Source organism: Chlamydotis macqueenii, chromosome 2 (assembly GCF_036417535.1).
Source record: "Chlamydotis macqueenii isolate bChlMac1 chromosome 2, bChlMac1.mat, whole genome shotgun sequence".
Lineage (NCBI taxonomy): Eukaryota > Metazoa > Chordata > Aves > Otidiformes > Otididae > Chlamydotis > Chlamydotis macqueenii.
In genome coordinates this window covers 98,165,602-98,192,220 of record NC_141557.1, presented here as the reverse complement: position 1 = coordinate 98,192,220, position 26,619 = coordinate 98,165,602, and the positions used below count along the sequence as shown (strand labels likewise).

The window sequence follows — 26,619 nt, the reverse complement described above, 5'->3', positions numbered from 1 at the left end:
TCAGGAAAGTACAAAGTGCTATAATTAAACTAAACAAAAATTTTAGGTGTTTTTAATAAATAAAAAATGAGAATGTACAACTCACTTATTAAGGGCTACTAGGTGTAACAAAGAAAACGTGTCTGGTAAAATGGTGTGACACATTTGAAACGAGCTCAGGCTGTAAGAGCACTTGCTGCTATCAGTAAATTAATTAGATCCCCAGAGATCAGAACACATTTCAAGGCTCCTTTTTGTTTTCAGGCTTCAAGGTGTATGTGGTTTGTTGGAAGTTCTGCGTGCTTAAAAACCACGATAGATTCAAAGAAAAGAGAGGAAAAAAAAGGAAAGGAAAAGCATTACAGATTTGTGGACTGAGCTGGACTACTGAGAGAGGTCAGCATTACCAACCAACAGATGAGACTGCTGCCTTTGTGCCCATCTGGGATTTGCTCATGAATGTATTTTTCTGGCCCAGGCTCACAAAGAGTGCTGCTTCTTACCCCGTCCCAGTGGCTGACAGCAACAGTAAGCTTTCTCAGGTACTCACCTATTTATTGGCACATCTGCTTTGCAAATGCAAAATGGAAACACGAGAATAAAACAAATTGTGTGAAATGCACACAGATGAATAAGTGTATGCTTGATGGAATAAATTTAGGTGAATTGAAATAGCAGGCATGCTGCAATTGCAGTTAAGAAGATAACCATGTCAAATGAAGGATTACCTTTCATTTGATGTTTCTTCCCTTGTGTGCAATTCTTCCCAGATGAAACCTGAACTAAGAAATCTGGATTTCAAAGTGATTTCTCTACCTATTTGACTAGAGCTGAATCTTCATTAGTTTTTTTGGCATCTGTTTAAAAATGCCTTTGTAGAACTGGGAAGATAAGGGCAAGAGAAGTAGATTTCAATTCTGCAAGCTTCTCTGGGTCCTGCTTGAACTCCCTCTCGGCTTTTGCTTCTGCCCAGCAATGCAGAACACCCTTTAAACATCATAACCTTCAGGTACTTTCCAGCCATCTCTTCACTCCTTTTTTTTTTTCATTTCATGGCACGGCTTTCTCTGACCATTGCAGAAATTTACTCCCTAACTGTCGTGAGCTTCTAGCAGCCTATGTGGTCATCTGACGCTTGATCTCCCAAGAGTGACCTAACCCTCCCTCCACCCTCAATTAACAGAAACCTCCAAAGACTTGGCACACACTGCTGCAAAGACTGCTAAAAATACACATGAAAAAACCAGGCCTGGATTATTATCCATCTAGGTTTTATTCAACTTCTTAATAGTCAGTGTAATGAAGAGGCCATTATACTATTCCTCTCATATCAGGATTTCCTGTAGATCAATTTTACATAATTCCGTAAACTCATGACACAATCATAAATCCTTTGTTTAGGTTGATTTCTTCTATTGTTTCTGTGTTTTGTTTTACACACAGATCCTAAGGAATTTTTTTTTTTCTGTTGGACCAGAAAGCTGTGAATTGCATTTACAAAGAACTAAGATACTCTTCCTTACAAATACCTATCATATGCTAAAAAGGTCAAAAAAAGATGACTATGGTAAATGAGTGAAAAAGTGGTCAAAAGCGGCAAGTATAAAGCAGCATGCCATACTTCAAACAAACCAAATCTTTCCCTGAGAGACAAATTAGATAGACGAGGAAGAGGCTGAGACTTTAAAATGTCCATATTGGTATTTCTTAGTGTTAATATGTACACTTCTGAATTTCTGGTTTGGCCATTGTGAAAACAGACATTATGTAAACTATAGGCCAATTGAATCTATACGTTGCCGAGACACATTTTCTTTCAAAAGTAAATCTTGTTAATGTTAATCTCGAAAGGTCTGCTTGGACATCAGTTGCCAATCTTCCTTGAAAATCTACATTATGAGTCAAAACAGATCTTTAACAGCATAGTACACTTATTAAGAAAAGACTGAATGTGCTCAGAATCTCATTTCCATATTTTATCTGTTAAAAAACAAAATACAGGGAAAACTGAGAACATGACACATTTGAACAGTGAGGTTATTTTTAAGTTAATTATTTCCTTATCAAAGACCAAAAAAAAAGGAAGAAGAAAAATTATATTTTAAACTAAAATTAATGAAGTTTATTCCAGCCATTTAGGGACCAAAGGAAAGGAAGTTTGTTACTGAGCATAAGATGGAGGGCAAGATGACCATTCACGTGGGGCCTCAACAAGATGGAGGAACTTCTTGAAGTCTGAAGATGAAGGGAAAACCACAGGACAGACTGAGAGTGGACTGGCAGGTGCTCTGCAAAAAAACAACATGAGGGTCCAGGGGAGCAGTAGACTAGGGGGCTGCATCACAGGAGGGTCACCAGCAGAGCAAGGGAAATTATTGTCATCCTCCACTCAGCACTCCTGAGGTCCTATCTGGAGCCCTATGTCCAGTTTTGGAACCCTCCAGTAACAGCAAATATTCTGAGAAACTGGAGAGTGTCCAGCGGCAAGCAACTGCAATAGGTAGAGGACTGGAGCATGTGCTGTATGGCTGAGGGCATTGGGCTTGTTCAGCCTGGAGAAGAAGAGGCTAAGGAGGTGACTGATTGCTGTCACCAACTATCTGAGAAGGTTTATCAAGAAGACAGAGGGAGGCTTTTCCCAGAGATGCACAGTAGAGAGGTGAAAGACAACACTCGCAAGTTGCGGTGAGAGAAATTCTGATTGAACTGTTCTCCTCAAAGTGAGAGCAGTTCAACCCTTGAACAGATGCCCAGATATCAAAACTCCCTTTGCAAGAATAGGGGATATAATTCCTCATAAGTAGTATGACTTATTATGTTGGAAAAATACTTCACATTTGATGAAAAAATGTGAGATGACACCTCTATTCTACAATTAATTCAGTTTATTTTAGATGTTAACAGTAGAACAGTAAAAATACATACTATTTACTATAAATATAATTCATTTTTACTTAATGTATAAGTATTAAAATGTTCTCCCTTACTCTGAGCATGAATTTTGGTATGTGTAAGAAAAAACCTGCAGAAAAAATGACCAGATAACAGAAAGACACCTTAGAAAAACAGATGGAAATCAGGATGATTTGAAAATTGAAGTCTTATGAAAAAAAAATATATACTTAAGAGCCCACCTTTCTAATCGCAATATCAAAAAAACCAAACTCACAACTAAGTTTATGTTATCAGTTTCTTTGCCAGTGCTGCAGGTGGCTATTGTAGGGAAAAAAAAATTCTTCATCTCTCAAAGGACTGTAAAAATAATTTCAGTTTCAATCATACACAGTAAACTAAGGCATCATACTGGTTAGATACTATCTGACTTTTAAAATAATTCACTTGGAGTCCTTAACAGCCATAAATATTCCAAATATTTTATATATACTGCTTTCAGATTTAAGTGCTACACTGGTGAAAATGACTTTACAATCATATCTGTTTTCATTTGGCTTGCATTCAAACTGTATTATTTTAAGTGTTTCAATATTATCCATATACCACCTTCTGATTGTGTGCTGCTAGGATGATCTGTTTATCACATGAACAATCAGTATTACTTGAAAAGTCAGTGTGTACTACAAAAAAACCTGCAGTCTGGTTAGTCCAGAGTGTATCAACAGCAAGCCATATGTGTTTGGGTTGGTGTCTTACAGCATTTAGCCCATCAGCTCTACATGGCCCCAAGCTGCAGGCTGCCACCTTCATCTCCACCTGACTTAATTTTCAATTCAAAATTCCAGCAGAAAACACACACCACTCCCATACTGCCTATGTTTTTAGGTGTCTGGCCAGTTTCTCACACAATAGTTTAAATTTACCGACCTCACATGTCCGTTTTCACTCCCCTGCTACATGTTTTGCACCATTATGTGTAATACGCTGCCTTTTCATCACAGCAGGGGAAGGCTTTGGCCAGAGAGACATTTTGATGGGCAGGGTAGAAAGGGAGGTACTGACCTATCAATCTCAGGCAGGAGCTTTTCCCATGAAATACAGAACCTGTGTTTCAGTTTTGTCGCTAAAGGGGGAAAAAAATCATGGCCGATCCCTGTGAAACCTGTTGCCTGTATCCTGTTACCGCTGACGTACAGAAAACCACTGTATGGACAATACGGCATAGTACACCTTTTTGCAACTTAAGACTAGTGCACCTACTAGACTAGTGCTCTTTAAAAGCCTGCCTATAAACTATCAACTCTTTAAAATACTTGTATATTGTATGAGAAAAAAAAAAAAAAGGAGAAATACATTTCTGTGATGTTTCCTCAACCCGATTCCATTTTGCCTTTATAGAAAAAAATAATGCACCGATTTGCATACAGTTGAACATTAATTTTCTAAGTATGGCGTGCTGTTTATGACAATGATCTCCACACTTTATTTCTTTCTCTCAATCAGCCCACTTAAAATCAACACCACATTTTTTCACAGAGGCAGTGGAAATGCTAAAGTTGTGTATATTTTTGCATTCAATTTACTATGCATTGTAACCACTTCTGTTTTAGATAGATAATATTCCTGAGAAATCAAAGAAAATGAAGATACAAATCTAAAACTCTGTGCAAAGCCTGAATTCTTCAGACTACATATGATCTTGTGTAATAAAAGCATATGTAGCAACTTTGATAAGAGACATCCATAATACTTTAATGCCAAGCATGAAAATTAAAAATTTATAACTTTTTCAAGGGGAAAAATACAATTTAAGAGCAACAAAAAATTAAAATCACTAACTTGTAACATGGAGTGCATCTCAGCTATGTACAACTAAACTTGTTTAAATTTGCTTTTAAAAAGCACCAAGATTTGGTAATTACAGAGGATTACAGAATAATTTAGGCCTGAAGGGATGTGTAGAGGTCATCTAGTCCAACATCCTGCTCAAAGCTGGCCCAGGGCTGTATCTGATCAAGTTCAGACCATCTCCATGGATGGAAACTCCATAGCCTCACCAGACACCTTGTTCCAGTGTCCAACCACCCCCATGGTAGAAACATTTTCTGTTATGTCAAATCAGAATTTCCCATGCTCCAACTTGCACCCGTTGCCCCTCATGCTATCACTGTGCACATCCGAGAAGGAGAGACTTGTTTAGACTTCAGCAAATCCAACTCTAAAAATCAGGAAATACTGAGTGGTTGGTCTTGCTCCTGCTTCTTTGTTGCAAGAATAGCTACAGTTTTCACTGCAGCTATCAGGTGCCATAATTTTTTGCATAGGACTCTCACATCTTTCCAGGCCCAAAAGAGGAATCACAGTCCATATGGAATAAAACTGCCTTTAGCAGGATGTTCCCATTATCAGGCGAAAATCTGCCTATTGTGCACTCCAGGCTGTTGTGGCTGGCCTGTTGGCAGGTCCTGAGATTTCTCATTAATGCCAGCTCATTTACCTCAAATGACTCAACATTCTGTGGCATGGATGTCTCCCCTTCCACCAATTCACTGTCCGTCTGCAGGCTAATAACTTTCTCTGTAACTTAGTTTGCCTATTCATAAAATGGGTGTAGAAATATTGTTTTGCTTCTCAAGAGCACTTGGAGAAGAAGGAGCTGATGTTTGTAAAGTCTCAGATTGCACAGCTTGGAAAAGAGGATGAAAAAATGCCTAATTGTGTATTTACCATAATTATTAGCCTCTTATGAATTTGGCTCTAGATTGTCTACTGAACATTAGGAGACACTTCAGCTAACTCATTCTGTTACTATCACGAAGCAAAATCCTCTTAAAATGCTTTCTGTAACCATACAGATCACTTTATTAAGTGTTTTAACACTTAGGCTATCTAGGCCTAAGAAGTCTACTTGAACCAAACTAAATGTACTTTTTGTTTGTGGTTCAGTAGGCAATATCCCACTGTCCAAAAAAAAAAGTTACAATGGCCATTCTCATGCCTTAAAAAGGAAAATCAAGATTGAATATTATTATAAAATTAGAATTCTTTTAAGATTTTCTAGAACCAGAGGTGATAGTGGATGTAATATGATGCGAAATTAAATGCAACAATAATGTGAACCTGGCAGTGTTTATGCAGGCCTGATGGAAGTTACTTTTGCTGCCAATAATTTTATGTATATTTTTACAGTTTTATGAGGTTAAAAAGTATGTTGAAACCCAACAGGAAAAGGAGTCAAAATAAGATGTAAAAAGCATTCTTAAGGGGTGCTCTACTAGAGTTTCCCAAACAGAAGATTTCAATCTCCTCTTGTTTCTTCCAGGTAAATAATCGTTCTGATTCTAAGGAAAAAAAAAAGAAACTAACTCCTAACTTCTACTTAAGCAAGTCTGTGATTTTTCTACATGACTTGTTAAAATTAACCTTGTGAACCCATGTTAACAGAGCCCAATTTAATTTAAGTCTAAACAGACAGTGACTAAAAAACGAAAGCCTATTTTAATGAGCAAAGGTACTGGGTAAAAACTGAAGTTAAAGTTATTTAGGTTGGAAAACTGACAAAATTGAATAAATGAGAAATCTGATAGGTTGTGACCAATCCTCATGGGAATATTTTCTAACTTATGACTATTTTCTACATAAACATATTATTTTCCACACAGTATTTAAAGGAAGACTAATTAAAGAAATCTTAGAGGTAAAAGAGCGCTCTCCTCCTGTTGTCAAGACAAGGCAGCGTGGCTTCATTTTATGTGAGTGAGATGTAAGCAGTAAATCTTCCACTCCCCTCAAGTTTATCCTAACTCTCTTATAGATACTACATAGCTGCAGAAATGCCAGCTCTACAAGTACAGAATTAATAGGCAAGCTTTTACTGAAGTGGAATGCTTCAGGATTTATTTTCCAAAGCCAAGAGCACATCTCAGTGTATATAACAAACAAATCTATACCCATCTTGCCAGTCATAAATGAAACAGACCAAGGCAATATTGCAGAAAATTATTAGTATTATAAAAAAGCAGCTACTTCAGCAGTATGACATTTTATGAAATGTAAAGTATCATGCTAGTTTTCACATGTACTGTTACCATTTTGGTTTCCCTTGTACGGTATGATTTAATCTTGAATACACATCTTGAATATTAGTGCTAAGCTGCCTGCAATGTCTTCATACCGATATCCCGTAATAAATACTTGTGCAATTAAAACATATTTCAATATGAAATGGATTCCAGCTGGAAGACAGGATACTGATGCTTTTCCTGGACTCGGCCTGCTCAACATCTTTGTCGGTGACGTGGACAGTGGGATTGAGTGCAGCCTCAGCACTCAAACAACACCAAGCTGTGTGGTGCAGTCGACACGCTGGAGGGAAGGGATGCCATCCAGAGGAACCTTGACAGACTGGAGAGGTGGGCCCATGTGAACTTCATGAAGTTCAAAAAAGCCAAGTGCAAGGTGCTGCACTTGGGTCAGGGCAACCCCCAGTATCAATATAAACTAGGGGATGAAGGGATTGCAAGCAGCCTCGAGGAGAAGGACTTGGGGGTACTGGTGGACGAGAGGCTCAACATGAGTAGGCAATGCACCCTTGCAGCCCAGAAGGCCAAACGCATCCCGGGCTGCATCAAAAGAAGTGTGGCCAGCAGGTCAAGGGAGGTGATTCTCCCCCTTTACTCTGCTCTCACAAGACCCCACCTGGAGTACTGCGTCCAGCTCTGGAGCCCCCAACATAAGAAGGATGTGGACCTTTGGAGTGAGTCCAGAGGAGGGCCATGAAGAGGGCTGGAGCACCTCTCCTATGAGGACAGGCTGAGAGAGTTGGGGCTGTTCAGCCTGGAGAAGAGGAGGCTCTGGGAAGACATTACTGTATCCTTTCAGTACCTAAAAGGGGCTTATAAGAAAGATGGGGAGAAACTCTTCAACAGAGCCTTTTGTGGTAGGATGAGGGGTAATGGTTTTAAAATAGAAGGAGGTAGATTCAGACTAGATATAAGGAAGGCATTTTTACAATGGGGGTGGTGGAACACTGGCACAGGTTGCCCAGAGAGGTGGTGGATGCCCCATCTCTGAAAACACTCAACCCCAGGTGGGATGGGGCTCTGAGCAACCTGACCTAGTTGAAGGTGTCCCTGCTCCTTGCTCCTTGCAGGAGGATTGGACTAGATGACCTTTAAAGGTCCTTTCCAACCCAAACCATTCTATGATGATATAATTAGCGATTTTCAGGCACTGTCATCCGCAGATGTAATTCCCTCCTTGTACACAAAAATGTAGCACTTGCGTGTCTCTTGAACACCTTCACGTGCTGCTTCTGCAGCTGCGACTCCAGTACCCATCATCAGCGCACACCCAAGTTAAGCTCCTTCCATACTGCCAGCCACTGCCAGGACAACAGCTGTGGGAAAACAAAGCCCCACCAATTATACGGGACTTCTTTTACCTCCCAACAAACCTGAATGCCTTACAGGGCTGCCTAAAAGAACCCCTTCCTCCATTATGTCTCTGCCCCTTCTGACAGCCACCTACAAAGAGTCTGGACAGCCAGGGCGTACTCTACCCACCAAAAATCTTGATTAGAGAAATTTGGTGTGTCTGCTTCTGCATTACAGATTGTCTTTAAAATCCTCTTGATCCGTCATTTTGAGCTCTGACAAGCCACTGGTATTTTTCATCTGTTTTCCCCTGGGTGCATGTGGGAGGTCAAGGGGCACAGTGAGTTTGGAAGAAGTGGCTGGCTCAGGTCCCCAGTTCAACTTCCTGTTTAGAACCAAGCTTTGCACTGACGGAAACAACTGCCTATAATAAAAACTTTATGAACAAGCAGAATACAGAGAAAAAAAAATCTCAGAGATTAATTACCAGCACTTATTTTGAATTCCTGTTTGGTTTTGGAGTGTTTTGTTGCCAAGTTTAAACAAATCAAGGTCCTTTGTTTGAAAAATATTTGATAAAGATTCTCCAATATACCTCTTTGTTGTTTTCTCCCTTTACTCTGCAACTGCAGATAGTTTGTTGCTTACAGACACATACCAGACACACTATTATTGAACAGCATTAAATTAGTGGGAACGAACATAGCCAAGCAGGTGATCATGTACTTTTTCCTTTTTAAGTTATTTTTCTCCCTTTTTGTTCACTGATATTGTTAAGGAAAACTTATTACTTACCCAACATTTTCTGCATCTTCATCACACTCAGCCCTATATTTGCAAACTCCGCATTTTGAGTGTTTTCTCTGAACTTCTGTCCCAGATCCTTCATACTCTAAAAAAAAAAAAATAAGCTATTGTTAAAAGAAAGCATGACTTTCTTGTTAAGCTCTGATTTTGCTTATGTAAATCCATTTGCCTTCAGGTATATTGACAACATGAAGTTACCATATACTGAAGCTATTAACCTTTAAAGTTTTGCCTTTTTCAAAATCAAGCAATTGGTGGTTGATAGGACTGTTCTGGTGACAAGAAAAGCATCCCTGAAAACACTCATGCTCCATTGATTGACCCTTCCTATTCTTATTTCAGTGATTTGTATTTATTCTTGCCGCACCAGACACATAACCAGCATTGATATGTGTGCCAGTCACATTTAATCTTAATTGGCACGAATAATGTGTGAACCCTGTACCTTTTAATGTCCTTGAATATTAGGTAGTGGAGATTTGAATGCTATTTTCTTTGACAGCCTTTAATTACAAATATCCTTATGCAAGGTTGCTGCTTGCATTTTTTCCCCTTTCTCTTTCTGATGATGGGATTAGGCTGTGCTCCTATTTCATATATGCCATGGTATATTTTCCAGATTACTCTAAAGAATTGTATAAGACTAAAAGAAAAGCCATCCTAACAAGAAACTGGTAGAAATGCTATGTCCCCTAAAAAGTAAAATTGATATCTCAAACATTCTGATCCTAAAAACATCTGCACTGATCTTACTGTTGATATGGACATCAAAACTCTTCACCAAGTAAAAGAGAAATATAACTACACCTTTATTGTTTCATTACCATTAGTCACTCCTAGTTTTTATTTTAACAAAGCCATAAAGGAGAGAGAGACTTTTGAACAGCAGGAAGACAACCACAGATATCTGCAGGGAGAGTCAAGAACCATTTAACGTATAGCAGCATCATGGGGGTGTAAGGCTGACTACACAAAGCTGTTGGATGGACAGAGATCAAAGTGATTGTCTTTCTCATAGCATAGCAACAGCTAATCAAACACCACCAATTAAAAAGTTGCATTTACATTCTTTAAATGTAAATGGGAAAAAAAAAATCCACAAGAGTCCTTCCTAATTTTCCTGGATCTTGGCTGAAGGGAATCTCTTCCTCCTACCTGTGGGGCTGGGCTTACATGGAGAATAAGGCAAGTGAGCCCCTCAAATTAACTTCTACCTAAAGCATGCTGTGCATTTTTCAAAGATTAATACATATCAAACTTTATTACAAAATTCCCACTGTAGAAATTCTATCACCATTCTTATTAAGTTGCAGTAGAGGTCATTTGCTTTTATCTTTAAAAATGTATATCTTATTTGATTTTTTCCTTCTTTCTAGATACCACATTCCTGTGCCTGTGTTTGGCATCCTAAAGTGTCCTTTAGTGTCAGATTTCACTTTTCCATGCTAATAAATGACCCCCTACAGTTTGAGTAAGTTAAACAAATGGCACTGCTCATGGCTTTCATTCATGGTATTTCCACTTCTCTTGCTGTTCTTACGACCTTTGATGCCCTTCCCCAGCACATTAGCACCGTCTGTATGCTAACACCCTCTGGAGTTACCAGTACAAGAGCTGGACACACTGCTCCGGAAGAGTTGTCATCAAAGACAAATACCATCTATGATATTCTTCAATTAAAACATCCAACAATTATATTAATTTTGGGCCATTTTTCTGCACTGACCATTATTATTCACATTCACTTTATTATCCATCTTATTGCCCAACGAGTCCTTTTCAGGGTCATCAGTCTGTAGGAGAGAGGCCGACATCCAGGAAAAAATCGCCTAGACCCCAGACTCACTACATATAATTCTGTCCTCAGGAATTAAAATCCCACCTGCTTGTGCATCCTGTTAGCTTAGTGAGCTGTCCTCTGTCATCCAGGCCTGATCAGTACTGACTGATTTCCTCCCAGGTCACCAGTGGAAGGGGTCATGAGGCCAAGAACAGTCCCTAGACACACACTCATTTTGTAATGATTCCTTAAGATGTAACGATCCATTGATTGGTAATATTTTTGCACATTAGATGTGCACTGTGGGGATGTTGTGCCCCCTAGTTACTTAGACTTGTATGGGAGATCGCCTTTCATTGAGGAAGGTTACAGTTTTGAGGCTTACATTAAATGTTCTGTCGTACAAACTTCTTTCTTGGAAAAGTAAGTTAAAAAAAAGGGAAATTTCTCAATAAAGGTTTTCCATGAACCCATCATGACTGGCATTTAATATTTTCCCCTCCCTTAATTCCGTACTCTGATTCTTCCACCTTCTATCCACTGCTTTGCTTCTGATGGATGCCAGAATGAGAGACTGTAGCCTGCCCAATCACCACATTTGTCTTTTCTCAAAATATCTGTACATTATTTCTCATTGTCCTACTGAAGAAAAAGAGCCCCAAAAAGTCATTGTCAGCCCAGAGACTTCTTTACCACCCATTTTTAAAGCTTTCAGGTGCAAACTGGCGTGACCTGCTGGTTACAAAACACCTGTCTTCAACATTTGCTGCTTAATATCCTTCTGCAGTACTGCTAGCATGGAAGATATTTCATCACATCCTACATATGCTATCTGACTCGACTACAAATACAACCAGAATGCTTTACAGAACACTTTCACTGCACTATTAGCATTTCAATTTTGTAATGGAGCTAAAGCAGCAACACACAGACCCACAGAGGTGCACGTTGCACACCCTTCCTCACCGGCTTTCGTTCTGCTCCCCGTGAGTGCCCCGGCACCTTTTCCTTTTCACAGACAGTGGTCCACAACTGCTTGTTCGTTGTTTCTATATGCTATTCAGCATAAACTTCTCTCTCTCTCTCTCCTTTCCTCCCACTCTAAAATTGCTTTCTCTACCTTTTAAAATCAGGTTTGCTTTAGAAAAAGTGCAGCCTTTTTTTCTTGATCAGAACTTGCTGGACCTCATGTATATAGAATTATTTATCTGTGCTTTATTTGATTTACATATAATAAATATGTGCACATCAAGAACATCTGCACCTCAGGTAGTAAGAATTCACACCTGTCAGGATGAGGTGTAATACAGACAAACGTGTATTGATGCAACATTTCCAAGTTAGGCGACAGTCATCTGCAATTTTTAGAAGCTTCTTTCATTACTAGCTGCATGATGTTTTAGGACTAGCAGCATGAGACATGGCATACAATTTAGACTGAAGTCATTAAAGGAAATGCAGCTTTTCCCCCAATACAGAATAGATAAATACTGTTTTTCAGCCTGAATTGGTAGCAGACATTTTCAGTATCCCACTTGTGTGCTGTTAAAGTAAGTTAATCCATTAATATTTGAGAGCCCAAGTTTCTCTGGTGCAATTGTCTCCAAATAGGCAATGCATCCCTTGACAGATTGTCCCTCCCTTCTCCTTTCTCCCTCACATTTGATTGTTCCTAAATAGGTTATAGCCATTAATTTTAATATTCCAATCAATCAGATCTTCCCAGCAGGTTTCAGTAATATCAATTAGGTCAAAATACGCTCCTAAATGAGCAATTCAGCTCTTCTTGTTTATTATGTGGGCTTCTAATGTTGATATATAGATGAGTACAGAATTTCTTCTCCTCACTTTTGTTGGTATCTTGATTAATTCTGTTCTTTGACATCTTAATTTCATGTTGAGTGAAAGCTCATTTTCCCTCTCTTTTCAGCTTCCTTTCATGTCTCAGGGCAGCACCTCATTAATGTTTCGTCCTTCAAAAGAAATGAAGCACAAGGATGGGATCTGTGACTCCCAGTTGTCTCTCTGAGCTGCAGTGCTCCCTAACACATCTCCTCGAGTCATTTATTCCTCTGCAGAAGATGGCCAGCTATATCTTAGGAGCTGCAGGGTAGGAGCCTGCAAACGGACAGTAGCTCTAGAGGAATCGGCCAGCAGTAAATTGCTTCCCTCAGCAACTCATTTGTGTGTTCCTGCAATAGTAATATGGCCGGGTTTCTGCTAAGGGCTTTCAATCATGTCCGAAGCAAAAGCATCAGTCTATGTCAAGGTGAAGTTTTCAGTTTGGTCTGCCTCAAGGCATGGCCTGGAAAGGGAGCTCCGCTCTATGTGTATACTTGCATGCAGTTATTACTGTTCACAGTGAAGCAGGGGAAGCTTGTGGAGAGCTGCAACTAGTCAGTAGCCATGTATGGGTGGAAAAAATATGTCCTTATCTGGGAAAGTCTCGCTGAAAACCCATTCCCATCTATTTTGGGAGTATAGCGATTTTTACTGATGTGCTATCCCATGGGAGAAACTGATCTCAACAAGATTTTGGAAAAATAGGAAGGGCCACAGCAAATCCCCTTCTGCCCACTAAAGTACAGAAGAAACCCCCTGTGATTGGACTATGATTCCCTCAGTACAGCTAGCACTGGAAATTCTTTTCAAAATACTAGTGTCAGAGCATCACAGCTTATGGGCTGCAGTTCACTGAACAGTTTAGTGACTTATCATCTCTTCCATTAATTTTTAGGGCAACTTTAATGACACAGTTAAAATGGAGATTGTCCCGTAATTTAAAACAAAGCTGCAAACTTGCTCTTTTGTCTGTAAGTATATCTTTAAAACAAGGGCAACAACTACTCTTAGCCACGCCAAATTGTTGGCAAGCGGTGTCTTGAATTATCTCGACCATGCTGCTGGATCTTACGCAAAAGCAGTATTTACCAATGTGGAAGGTCCTGTTCTCTTATGCAACTAACCAGCTGGCTTAGAAGTAAAGCCTTGCTTGGTGTAGCCAGAGATCTACATCTGGCTGAAAGATACTTTCCCTGTGCGGTATGGACCACACACTACAACTGTAAGCACACTCCAGCAAAGCCAACAGCCTTTGAAGTTTGATTTTGCAAGAACGGGCGTTACAGGTTTAACACAAGGATGGCTGGTCTATTTATGACTGAAGTGCCCAGAGGAGGAGAGTTTGACGTTTGATACCCTAATCACAACCCAGTGAAGGTTATATGTTTGCCCAGTGTCTATGGAAATGACAGCATGTACACTTTTAAGCAAAGGACTTGAGGACGTGCACTGTAGGATTCCCTACCACCTCTACCCTTGTTATGTGTCAGGTATTTTACACATCTGACAACTACAACTTCTGTTTTGCTTCTATGCATATGACACCAGGGATAATGGCAGGGAAAGCTGGCATACTGCGAGAGCTGGATCAGCTTCTACACTGCAGGACCCTCTGGTTGGAGAACTCACCCATTCACTCTGCTGTCTTACTTCAAATGAAGCGAACTCATTTTTCTCCAAAGGAAGACACAATAACTTCAGAGTAATTACTAGGGAAATTATGTATGAGTAGATGATGGTGGAAAACGGAAAGGACAGGAAAGCCACCAGATGCCAAGGGAGGTGTCCCACAATTTAATGAACATACCCAATATCCAACCCTAACCATTCTATGATTCTATGATTCTAATATCATTCTGCAGGCACTATTCAGGCTGCATAGGATGAATCTGCCCTCATTTGCTATCTGTCATCCTGCACAAGAGGCAAGAGGAATTCGTCCTTCTGTGCTTCTGGCTCCAGCATCCTTCCGAGCAAGCTCCAGCCCCACTGAAAACCCTGCTTCCAGTAAGCTTTCCCCAACAGGAGGCCTGAACATTCAGGCCCTTTGCCTCTGCCTTGCTGAATCTTTGGTGAAAACACAATAATCCTTGCAAGTTTTAGTTTGGTGTTAATTTTACCTACAGGGAGTAGGATCTCAACAGAAATAAATAGGGCTATTTGAAGCTAAAGTGACAGTGACAAGCCACATGATGGAACTGGCACTTAAAACTTTCTAAGTCGCACACCATTATAGAAATATGCTAAAAGACATGATGTTACCTCCTATCCAGGGCGTTAATCACCATCAAGATTCTGCAGTCATATTAAAGTACATTAAAACAAATCAGTAGCATTATTACAAACTAAAATAAAAAATATTCAAGGTTCTAAACTGTGTCTGTTTATACCACCCTGACTGTGTGACAATTACTGTGCAAGTGTTGTCCCCAGTGAGGGGAAGGAACAGATGGCAGCCTGCTAAAAAGCACATACTGTATATCAATTTATTAATTACTAAATGCAATCTGCTAGACGTTCATCACAAGATACTTTAGCTATTAAATTTCAGAGGGATCAGAGATTCAAAACAAATTATTTTAATAATAATTAACTTAGCTATATGTATTGCAAGCATGTTATTTCCTCCGCTTAAAAGCCTGAAATCATTGGGTGCCATCTGTCTAACTACAATTACATCTTTTTTAATATCAAAAGTGCATTTTGCTTAGGTACATAGATAAACACTGAACAAAAGGAATAAAAAATTCATGTTATGGGCATAGCAAGACACTTAGAAATCTTACTCTTGTCAGTTGATTACTAGAACATGAACCTGCCTCTTCTAGACACTGATTTGCCTCCGAGAAGCTGGCTTGACAAGTCATTACCATTTGTTAACTCTTTGATGGTGTACATAACACATGCTGATGGTTTTCAACACATTCTTGCAAAGGCCTAACTATATCACAAAGTCAACATCACAGCTGCCGTTTGCTGGCAGTATCAAATAAAGTGAGGACTATCTGGAGCGAGAGGAAGAAAGGCTTTTACTTGAAGGGACACTGAAAGAATGGCTCAGAAGCGCTCATTTACAAAAGATGGGATGAGGGAGCTCAGAAGAAAGACGGTTCTCCTTCAAAAGTTATCACACTATACCTGGATGCAAGATGGAAAGTACTACCCAAAAGAGCCTTATGAGTAAGGACTACTGCTAGATGAAAGCAAATTATCTTCGTCACCAATACTTTTGACAAAAAAAAAAAAAAAAAAAGGAACTAGCTTCTTCAAAGCTTTCCTTTAAGAATTAGTGTTCCCATCTGCAGTGGGCCAAAATGTCTTCTAATAATGTAGGATATGATTGTAAATCTCAGCAGAATTTAGACCAATGGCTCCGACTGCCCTTTCAGTTGTCTCACTACTAGTTGGGCAATGTCGTGCTAGGATCTTTTAGAATATTGACAAGGATAGTGGCTTTAACACAACTCTGGGGTCTTCTGAACATGGAGGCTACTTCAGCTAAATGATAGGGCTTCTACCAGGCTACGAGTGCTGAGTGCCAGCTCTCTGTATAGCGAGAGGGCAAGAGCACTAAAACGACTGCTTCTTTTTAGACCTTCTTGACTAGTATCAAGTTGCAAACTTAAGGAAAAAAAACCCTATTTGCACATAGAAAGCACCTTGAAGAAAAAATTGTAAAAGCTTATCCTTAGTAACATTCATATAAACCCACCAAAATTAACCTCCTGAGGCTACTTCATTGGGTTGACACAGTTCTTTTTACAGGGACAATGTGGCAGGTTCCACCAGAAATAAACATTTAAAACTCTTGTTAGAAAAAAGAAAAGGTTTCATGCAAGCTAGCAATCTACCTCCTTTACGTGCACGCAGCAGATGGAGAATCGTTTTTCGTGCCCCGATCTACCAGTTGTGGGAGCACATCTAGCAAGTTAAATAGTGTTGCAATTGGCAACTGGCAGAGATGAACACGAATCTGAGCCTGTAACTTGGCTTTCACCAGTTCTGCCTCAAAATCTAACAAATCACCATGTAAACAAAGTGGATCAAGAGCCAGTTTTACGACTACATTCTTCAGAACAGGGAAATTGCAGAATGATGCATATGAGAATACAGAGAAAAGCCCCTGTCTTAAATGCAAATCTAAAGGATTCCACTGTCTTCAGCTGTGACCTCAACTAAGCAACTTTTTTTTTGGTCTGAGTCCTCACTCTGACATTGCTTTCTGCAGGGGTGAAACATAATGCTAATGAGGTTGTTGAAATTTCTCTAATCGCTGAATTAACAATCTATACTCATCTTAGAAGTGGCTTCAGGATACCCATTGCCAGAAGTGATCAACATCTTGGTTTCATAAGTGTAATTTTTATTATGCTAATTGAAGGTTCAGACTTCTGAAATGAGCAAAGTGAGCAACTCAATATTTATTAATACTGTGCCGTCAGAGCACAGAAAATGGAAATCGCTTATCCAGAATGTCAGAGGGCAACTAGACAATTGTGTCACCCTTAAAAATTGTACTACTTCATCTCATTCAGGCATACTGAAAAAATTCTCCCACTCTTAATTCTTTTCCTAAAATCTAGTCTCTTTGTAACAGTAAACATGATTTGGGAGAGAATCTGGATAAGTAGGTCCACAATCTTTAGCATTTTTGTGATGCATTACAACTTCTAAGGCAAGACATTGTCTGAAACAGTCTTTGAGGAAGAGGACATTTGTGGGTTTTTTAATTGGTTCTAAATCTACTCTTTTTTTTTTTTTACCTAAAGATGAATGCATTTAACATCATACAGTTTGGGAGTAGGAGGGAAAATCTGCATCAAGTCAAGTTTCAGAATCATTAATGAGTTTGTTCTGCGTCTGGAAAATGAAAGAGAACAGTGTGAACCACTAGCACAAATCTCAGCTGCACGTGAGGCAAGCAGCTAATTTCAGCAGTGGAGCCTGTCACAGACAGAGCTATAGCAACTGAAGAGCACAACTCAGATGCTTTCCCAGTACTTTCCTCCACAGTTAAAAATCTACCAGCAAATGGTACATCTCCCACACAGCAATCGCAAGGCTTCCTGAACATAGGCAAGCAGCTGCACTCATCCATTCCGTGTGCGCAAGCATCACACTAATTGTGTGTTTAAGAAACATAGCAAACTGATTCTGTGATTAACATCTGAAAATGTAAATCCTTGGAAGAAAACAGAAATTTTGAAGCTAGAATGCGTGCTCACTTGCTGGCGCACTCTCTCACTTATCCTTACATTTTTCCATTTCCATTGCTGCTTCCTTCAACTTACAAGCAGTAGCTGTACCTAACTCACAGGGCACAGAAGCTGCTTGTGCACCTTGGTTCCCATTTGTGAACCCCTGGCTTCCTCCAGGAAGAAAATGGGGAAGGCTGGACTAGAAATGAGCTGTGCTGTGCTCCAGTCAGTCCCATAGCTGGAATAACCAGGGAGGCAGGACTGTGGTGTGTGCACCAGGGAGCATCCCTACCCTGCAGGTCACACTCTGCCCAGGTTCCTGCCCTTTCTCTTTGCCTGGATCCTGAACAATGCATCTCCATCCTCAATAGGTTCAGCATTCTTTTAGAAGTTTGGTTTTAATTCTAAACTCCCTTAACTTGTAATATGTCTTTGATGCTTTGAATGTCTCCTTGTAACACTTTTAAAGTTTCTTGGATAATGGAACAAAACCAACTCCAGATACAAAAAACTGTGAGTACAAATTTACTCCAGAGTTTTTGACCAGAGCAGAGTTCAATAATCAAATCAACAGTGGATTCCATCCTTTGAAGGACTGCTTTCAGACACAGAAAATTACTCAACATGCTGAAGACTAGCCAACTCTTTTGCAGAAGTATTTCCCAACATCCAGTTTAGTGAGGAAGGTGGATGGGGACAGTACCAGTTCAATGTGTCACAAATTGGCCTAGATGTATCCAAAAAAAAAGGAAAAGTGCCAAGCAGGATTTTCAGTTTCTGGCTGTTTAAAACATTTTTTTCTATCTAAAATTAAAAACTAAACCCAACTGTTTTCGTACTGAACAGAAGTGGGAACGCTTCAGTTGTCCCAAAGGCACTTTGAAGAAAGTCACATAAGCAGGGCTAATACCACAAAACTGCTGGAGGAAGTAGCAGGTACGTTGTCCCTTTTTTATTCAACACCCAGGCAGTGCAGATACTCACCTGGGACCAAGGGACCCACATTCAATCCTGTCCTCTCCACCTGAAGTAAACCAAGCCTACCTATCCCACCTCCCAAGACAATGCACTAACCACTGCTACAAGGTAGCGTCGAGGGACCACCAAATCTCCTCAGCTGATGCCATTCTATTTGGCATAAATAATTAAAATTCACTGGCACACTGAGTCCCAGCCAACAAAGCCTTTCTGCAGCATGCATCCTTCCAACCTCCAGGCTCTCCCGTTCCTCCTGCTCCCTTTGTCCCAGGATCAATGAATATTTCAGGTGAGAACAGAAACAACAGCAGTGACCAAAGGAAACCCACTTTAAACCTCTCTTACCAAAAGACAGTGGACCTGGTTCAGTCTCCTGCCTCAAATGAAGCAATGAGTATATTTGAACTTGGATCTTTCACCTCTTTAGTGAGCCTAAACAACAAGACACAGCATGTTCTGTCCTACTTTTCTCCAAACTGTTCATAATATTACCCACAGAATCCCCACACCTGTCAGATGGCTGCCAGTCTCTTCCAGACCAACACAGTAACACTTACAAGGGACTTTAGCAGGGATTTTTGTATCTGATTGGGAAATACTGAAAAAAAAAATCCCAACAGCATTCAAACATTTCTAAAACTGCTCCAAAAATAAAAGTCAGACATGGACTAAATTACCATTATCTGTCTCCTATAAGAAGTGCACAGCAGCACAGAGGCAAGCGATGCTCGTCTTGCAGGGAGCAGCTGTAGGGGAATAACAGGCTGGGTTAATGAAGGGGGAAGGAGAAGCAAACGGAGTTTCTGGGGGAAGAGTGCGATGCAATCTTGAGAAGAAGAGCTTTGGGAAAAAATCACCACTGAAGGTAAGAAGAGGCAGTGTTTGAGCAGAAAATTGTTCCTTCAGACACTGCTCCCAAAGGAAACAAAGGTGGGAATGGCCGTGCACTAGCAGTAGCCCAGGAATTTACTGATAGCATCTTACTAAAGGGGAGACAAATGCCTCCCCTTCACTTGACGCATGAAAAAAGAGGCAGCTAGCTCCTGAGTTTTGGAAAGTTACCCATTGTGTTTAGTGATGCCATGGATCATGTTCCACAAAAGCACATTTTCAGGTAGCTACACAAGATTTACGGTATTTCAAAACTCAGTCCCATCAGTATGAACAGCAACAACTTCTTAATACAAGAAAAGCCTAAAAGCAAAATGACCTTTTCATGTCTGTATATATCTCTATCTCACATTTTTCATTCTGTATCTATTCTTGCTAGTAGTATCAAAGATAGAATTAAGATAAAATTGCTTTTTTTTTTTAATCCTTGGAAGGTTAAGATGTATTCAAAGACAGGAACCAGCTGTGAACCAGCTGTGTACCAGCTGTGCTACGTCCCCTCTTTGAATACACAGCCTTGAACAGAAACAAGTAAAATATTTGGTAAAAACAGGTATCATACTGTCATCATTATATGTTTTAGGCAACATGTTTGACCAAGGATAAAGTAATAACTAGACATTGTAGTCACTAAGGAAATTAATGCAAGGAAGAAAAAGGTAAGAAATGTATTGTGAATGGACATTTCCAGGAATGAAACACAGGTGAAAGATGGATCTAAATATTATACCATATTGCTGGCAACAAATGAAAAATTATATAGGTCAAATCTGAAATAACAACATTGGTCAAATGTCATACTAGAACCTATTTGTATACAGATACTGTTCTGAGATGGTCAGGTAACACTGCAATGTTAAAGCTTATTTTTATGTTGTCAAAATTTTCCCTTAATTCATGTGGTATACAGCAACCATGTACATAAAACTGACACAGATATGTAAAAAAGAAAGATCAAACGCAAGTGTAACTGGGATTTGGTACTCACCTCCTTCTCCTGACCCAGAACCATTATCTGAAAAAGAAACAGAGGGGGAGAAAAAAAAACAAAGCAAATTAAAATATTGCTCCAAGGGCAGCTGTTTGGGAACTTGTCACTGTAAAACATTACACAGGTGTTACATTTCATGAGCCACGAGTAAAAACAAACATCTCACAAAAAGTCTGTCATCCTTTAAAACAGTTTGTCCATGTTTACTGTGCCCTACTCGCTCTCTTCCCTGTCAAGATATTTTTACTCAAGGAACAGCATCATTCAGTACTGAAAACTAAATTGCTTGCTGAGCCTTTTTTCAACTGTTAGAGATGGAAATTTGTTAAAGCCAAAACAGAGGAAGAGTATATTCTGATTCTTGGAATATTTATTTGTTTTACCCTCTGGCTCTGGGAATGGTACATAAAGAAGCACTATAAATCACCTGACTGCAGAAGTACCTTCAGAAGACAACTGATCTTCAAAGTAAAGTTGTCTTAAGTCATCTAACTACAAAATAGCTGCTCTCAGCTGAGTCAATCACTTTGCATATGGATTCTCTAATGGCATAGTTATTTCATTGACATTAGACTGACTGGATTAGCATCTGATGAGTGACAGCTCACGGATGCATCCCCTTTGCATTAGCAGTGCAAGTGTCAGCAGGACTTGAGCTTCCTCACCACCTCACACCAACTAACTCCACTTCAGAGCATTACAGAGCCAGCGAGGGAATTTGTACTGGGATGGGCATCCTGCTGGGCAGCGCTCTGCGCTCGGCATCTTCAGCTAGCATGGCAGTAAAGACAAGCCCTTAAACACACCCTCTGAGTCACAAACCTCCCTCAGCCTTTCTTGCTTAAAGGAGGGGGAGAGGAGAGGATGGGACAGCAATTACTGTCAGTGAATTGCTCCCCATCCCCGTTAGCTCAACTTCTCTGGAAGATGAGGAGAGGAGCAGAGCACACACTCTGCTCATCCCACACCTCTCCTTTCATGTCTGCTTTCGTGATGGAGAAGCCAGCTGAATTTATTTCCAGAAATCTAAAAGAAGAAGGAAACCAGACAGAGAGAGGAGCAGGGTTCTTACTTCCACATATGAGCTCATTGTCAACATCAGAGGAAAAACCAGACCCTCCGTTTGCTCAGTTCCCTCCCTCCATTTTTCTTTAAGCAGTTCTATTTCTAAGAATAATTCCCTCTAGTGCATGGACAAAAGTGTGAAATTCCACGTTACTGGGTCACTTCACACATTAAAAATAATCTCCTGTCACATGGAGTAACAGGAATAGAGAGGTTTTTTTCCTCCTCCTAAATTTTCATTTCTTTCCTCCTATATCACTATTCTGTGTCTAACAGACCGAGCTTAGTACCTTACAGAAATGCATGCAAAAACAGAAGGGCTCTTGTTCCATTGATAGTGACCCACTTTTCTGACAAAGCAGACAATCCCATATAAAATGTCACTGTTGAGTCACTGAGAAATACACCTTATGATGCAGTATTGCTTCATTAAGAAAGTCAAAGGAGTATAATGTGCTTATATGAGGTATGTATATGGGCTTATTTGTACTGGTGTCATAAGCCGTTCTGGGGGAGAGGAGGCTGACTTGCAAACACGAGCAAGTTCAACGTGAAATTCATAAAAAAAAACAAAGGCTAAAATGTCTCAAAGAAACTTGACTTGTTCCATGTTTTTATTTCCAGCTCTCACTCTCTGACTGCTCCCCCTGCGCGCTCAGCCCCGAGGTGACAAACGTCGCTCAGCTCCCGCATGAGGGGCTGCAGGTATAGTGCGGCGAGGTGTTGTACACCACGTGGCAGGGGAGGTACTGTCATGCAGGCAGTACGAGCTGTAACGAGAGCACCATGCAAGTGACAGAGGTGATGCTCAGACCACCTGTCTCTACAGATCACAGAGCTGATACACGTGAAGTCCACAGGTAACTCTGTCGCCACTTGACAGGACATCATAGTAACAGGACAGATCCATTCCTGCCCCTCTGGGCTTTCAGATCTCAACAAACCACAAAAAAAAAAAGAGTGTCATCCTCTGCAACACTTCGCATCATTTTCACCTTTTCTCTGGGAGCTCGTGCCTCCCCCCAAGCCCGGGAGCTAGGACTCTTGTCTCCAGGGTAACTGTGCTAAACTAAGCTGGTGTTCCTGCTTTTTTTTCTGAGCCTTGGCTAGATTTTCCTAAGCAGCTGCTGGTTGAAAAAGTAGCTTTTTTTTTTTTTTGCAAGCTTACTTAGAGAAGCAGCCCTGCTCTTTTCAGGCCCTTAACCAATTCAGGATTTCCAAAAGTGGTCCCCACACACCATGACCTGGCAAGAAAGATGCTCAAACAAGTGAGGAAGCTGGACAGAAATAGCATCCCCTCGAGCCACAGGTCAGTAATTAGAGAGTGAGTAACTGAATTCTCTCTTTACTTAAGCCACACTTTTCCAAATGGGCTTATAAAAATATGCTTATAGACAAATGTACAGGCTTCCGCTGCAAGCTGCTTTTATCCGTGAAGGAGTTTCTGGATAAAATACATAAAGAAGCACTTGGATCAGACACAGCAGTTGAATGCTGTAAGCGCTAGGCTACAGTCAGAATCGTTTTTTTTTGTTGTTTCTCTCTGACCAGGAGCTATTTCTGTACCATGGGCCTGCTTTGGTGCAGAGGCAGAAGGTAAGGTACACCCTCCAAACCCAAAAGAGCCTGCAGCCTCTCTCATGCAGGAGGGATGGCTGTTAACTCAAACTAGCATGAAAGCTGAACCTATTTCTTCCCTGTTTAGGGCAACAGCTCCAACCTGATAAGTACAAACAGGAGGACAAACGGTCTGCTGACAAATTTTAAGCAAGCAAACCCTTCCACTTGATTCACATGGGGCAAGTGACCCAGTGGGCACCTCCGGAGTGAACCTATCAGATCCTGCTCACAGAGAGGCAGGCAAAGAAATGCCAAAATGCCAAACCTTTTTCAGACCTATGTAAGAAACAGGTCAGCAGGCTGAACAGAACACCTCTCGACACCTCGGAGGTAAAACTGTGTACCTTTCTCCAGGAAACAAAGCAAAAAAATGATGTATTTGCAGAATTTAGATATTGCAAGGCTTAGCTGACAGCTGAGAAGGGATTTACAGAATCTGAACTTTGGCACCTAAGAGTTATTATACTCAATCCTGGATTTTTCCCTAAAGCTTTTGAGATACAGCTGGGGTGGTTTTAGCACAAAGACAGTACATGCCACTTCTTTGGGCTAAGCAGAAATTGGTCTTCCTGCATCAGCACTCCAAAAACTTCACTGAGCAAGTCCTGGATAATGTTGACCCTTTTATTCAGTTATTGTCAGTTACTCATCACACAAAACAGAACTAGAAGACAGATAGGGCAGCTGCTATCTCACACCATAAGTCCCTGTTAGCTAACAATATTCTGCATGGATTTTCCCCTTAGCAGAGCTAACAAAGAAGCCCTCTCTATAGCGGGGCAGGGCAAGCTTTCTGCAGTTTAACTCTGGGTACACAAGAGTGTCTGTAGCTAAAGACTGGATAAAATTATCAAGAACTTGTTACCAAAGAAGACCGCGCTGATCTTCAGTTGGCACTAGACACGGCAACGAGAGAGCTATCGAATTGCTCAGTGAGAGCTTTTAACTTTCCCTCTTTCCTCAGCATCATGCAATTCTCCATCAGCTCCAGCGGCAGCAGCACAGACCCTGAAATCTCCCAACAGCAGTTGCAACGGCCAACGCTTTGGAAGAGATCAGGAAATCGGGACAGCCCATTTCAAGTCACCAGCCCAGAGCAAAGCTCCAACTTCCCACTGCTTGGCAGCAGAGCGGGACTCACACCACTGTACAAAAGCAGTTTGTGAAGGAGCACGCCAGCTCAGCCCTCCTTCTGCTGGGTTTGGATCCCCACCCTCCAGAAACAGGGCTGCCTGCTAGCAATTACCCTTGATTTTGATATGCCAGCAGGAGCTTTTGGGGAGGAATGCTGACAAGCCTAATTGCCAGCAGCTGCAAGGCCTCTGGCTGCTGGAGATAGGCTTTTAACCTCTGCCGTGCCAGCTTGTGTGTAGGGAATGTCCATTTGCCTTGACATCTTCAGGTGGAAAGGCATTTGCTATCACATCATCCTGGTAGCCACTGCCTGCTTAATTATGTTGTAGGGAAAAAAAAAAAAAAGTACAGGATATTAATTCCTGGCATGTGTGGATGAGGTATATCTGGGTATGCCTTATTCTTTGCTTCTAAAACATTTCCTAGTGACAGAAGGGTGACACTGCTCTTACAAACCCTCCTTGCAGGCTGGACAGGAAGGCTCCTGCACTGCACTGGATCTGGGAGTAAGGGTCCCTGCCAGCTCTCAGAATTAATGTATTTTTAATAGCAGGTTTTCAGGTTTCTTATGGCTTTCTTGCGAGAGCATAATAAGTTATTTTCACACTTTCTTCATCTAGAAGTGAGTTGCCTAGAATTCCTTCCTTAACTCCCTGAAAAGGATTAAACTGGGTTTATTGTATCTCTTTTCAGGACAATGTGTGCATCTAATTATGCTTCAGAGTAAGTCTCCCACAAAAAAAAAAAAATTACTGTAAATTTTGCATTCAAATTCAAGGTAAAAGTTTGACTACTTCAGATTGAAGAACACTAAGTTAAAGCCACTCTTCAGAGAATCATTCCTTAAATCTAACAGACTTCTAGTGTTTGTTTCTAGTTCTGTAAACAGCTTTTTTTTTTTAAGCTTTATAAATCCCAATATAAAAAGCAACGGACTGTGCCTTCCAAATATATATGATGCACTGAGAATCTATAAGTACAATATATCAAGTACTACATCATTGTGTGGTTGTATTTTCATATGCATCTAATATAAGGCTGACAGCTGTCAAAATCATGGCTCTCTGTGCAGGCTAACAGGAACACGCATTCTTAGAAATGAATTGTAAAGGTCTATTTCTTATTTACTAAATTAATTTATTTTATTTAAACCAATAAAAGACAATAAATTCACCAACAAAAGGATGTAGAAGAAATCAAGGGACTTAGTGACGCTCCTCCTCAATACTCTAAGCACCTTCACCACCCTCTCTTCCTGGTTTCTTAGAACTGTTTAGCAAGCCAGTTCAGGGTAACCTCTGGCAGAGAATGGCATAACATGAATAAATTTCAATGTAGTGTCACCCTTTATGAACTGATCAAGGTTTCAGGTCAGCAGCAAGACTGCTGATGCTGTGAGCTTGGCAGGAGTCCTGGTGTAGGCCATCTCCCCGTGACCTGCTGCACGGTTCCATCTCTGCATTTGATTGTGGGATGAACTGCAAACAGGGAACTGATAAGGGTAAGAAATGAAAAAAAAAAAAGGAAAAGGCTGAGATAGTGCTCTGATCTTGTTTATAACATAATCCCACAGAGCAAGGAGGAGAAGCTGTGGAAGGTGGGAATTACTACCAGCAAGGACTTCGCTTCACAGCCCTCTTTGCCTCTGCTCAGTTACAGGCAGGGTGATTGCTTCTTTATGAATACAAAAGGTCAGGTTAGCTGCAGGAGAAAATTGTATACAGTTTGATTTGATCCATCGTTTCTCAAAGGTATATTAAATAGTAGGCAAAGAGAGCACTAAAGCTGCATTTCACTCATTTCCTAGTTTCTCTGTATTTTGCGACATAGGGCTACAAGCGTTGGCTGAAACCCACAAAACCTCACTTTTCACAGCTTGTGCCAGGGGTAATTAGTCATGGAAACACCTCTGTAAACCCAGTGTTTTGAAAAACAAAACAAAACAAAACAAAAAACCAACAATGTCCCTTCATTGAAATAGGGGCTTTGACAATGTTAAGATCTGTATATGCAACCCTGAAAACTTCAGCCATACATTCCCTTACCTTCCACTAAACCACCATT

The 26,619-nt window shown here is 40.5% G+C and overlaps 1 protein-coding gene across 1 annotated transcript in view; it reads right to left on the bottom strand.

Moving 5' to 3' along the window:
* Positions 1-26,619, bottom strand: part of TMEFF1 (transmembrane protein with EGF like and two follistatin like domains 1) — a 124,170-nt gene that overhangs the window by 17,407 nt on the left and 80,144 nt on the right. The window contains exons 4-5 of the mRNA XM_086740484.1: positions 20,734-20,760; positions 9,045-9,141 (exon numbers count right to left, since the gene is read on the bottom strand). Of these exons, the coding sequence (XP_086596610.1) occupies positions 9,045-9,141; positions 20,734-20,760 (124 nt within the window). The remainder of the gene's footprint in view (positions 1-9,044; positions 9,142-20,733; positions 20,761-26,619) is intronic.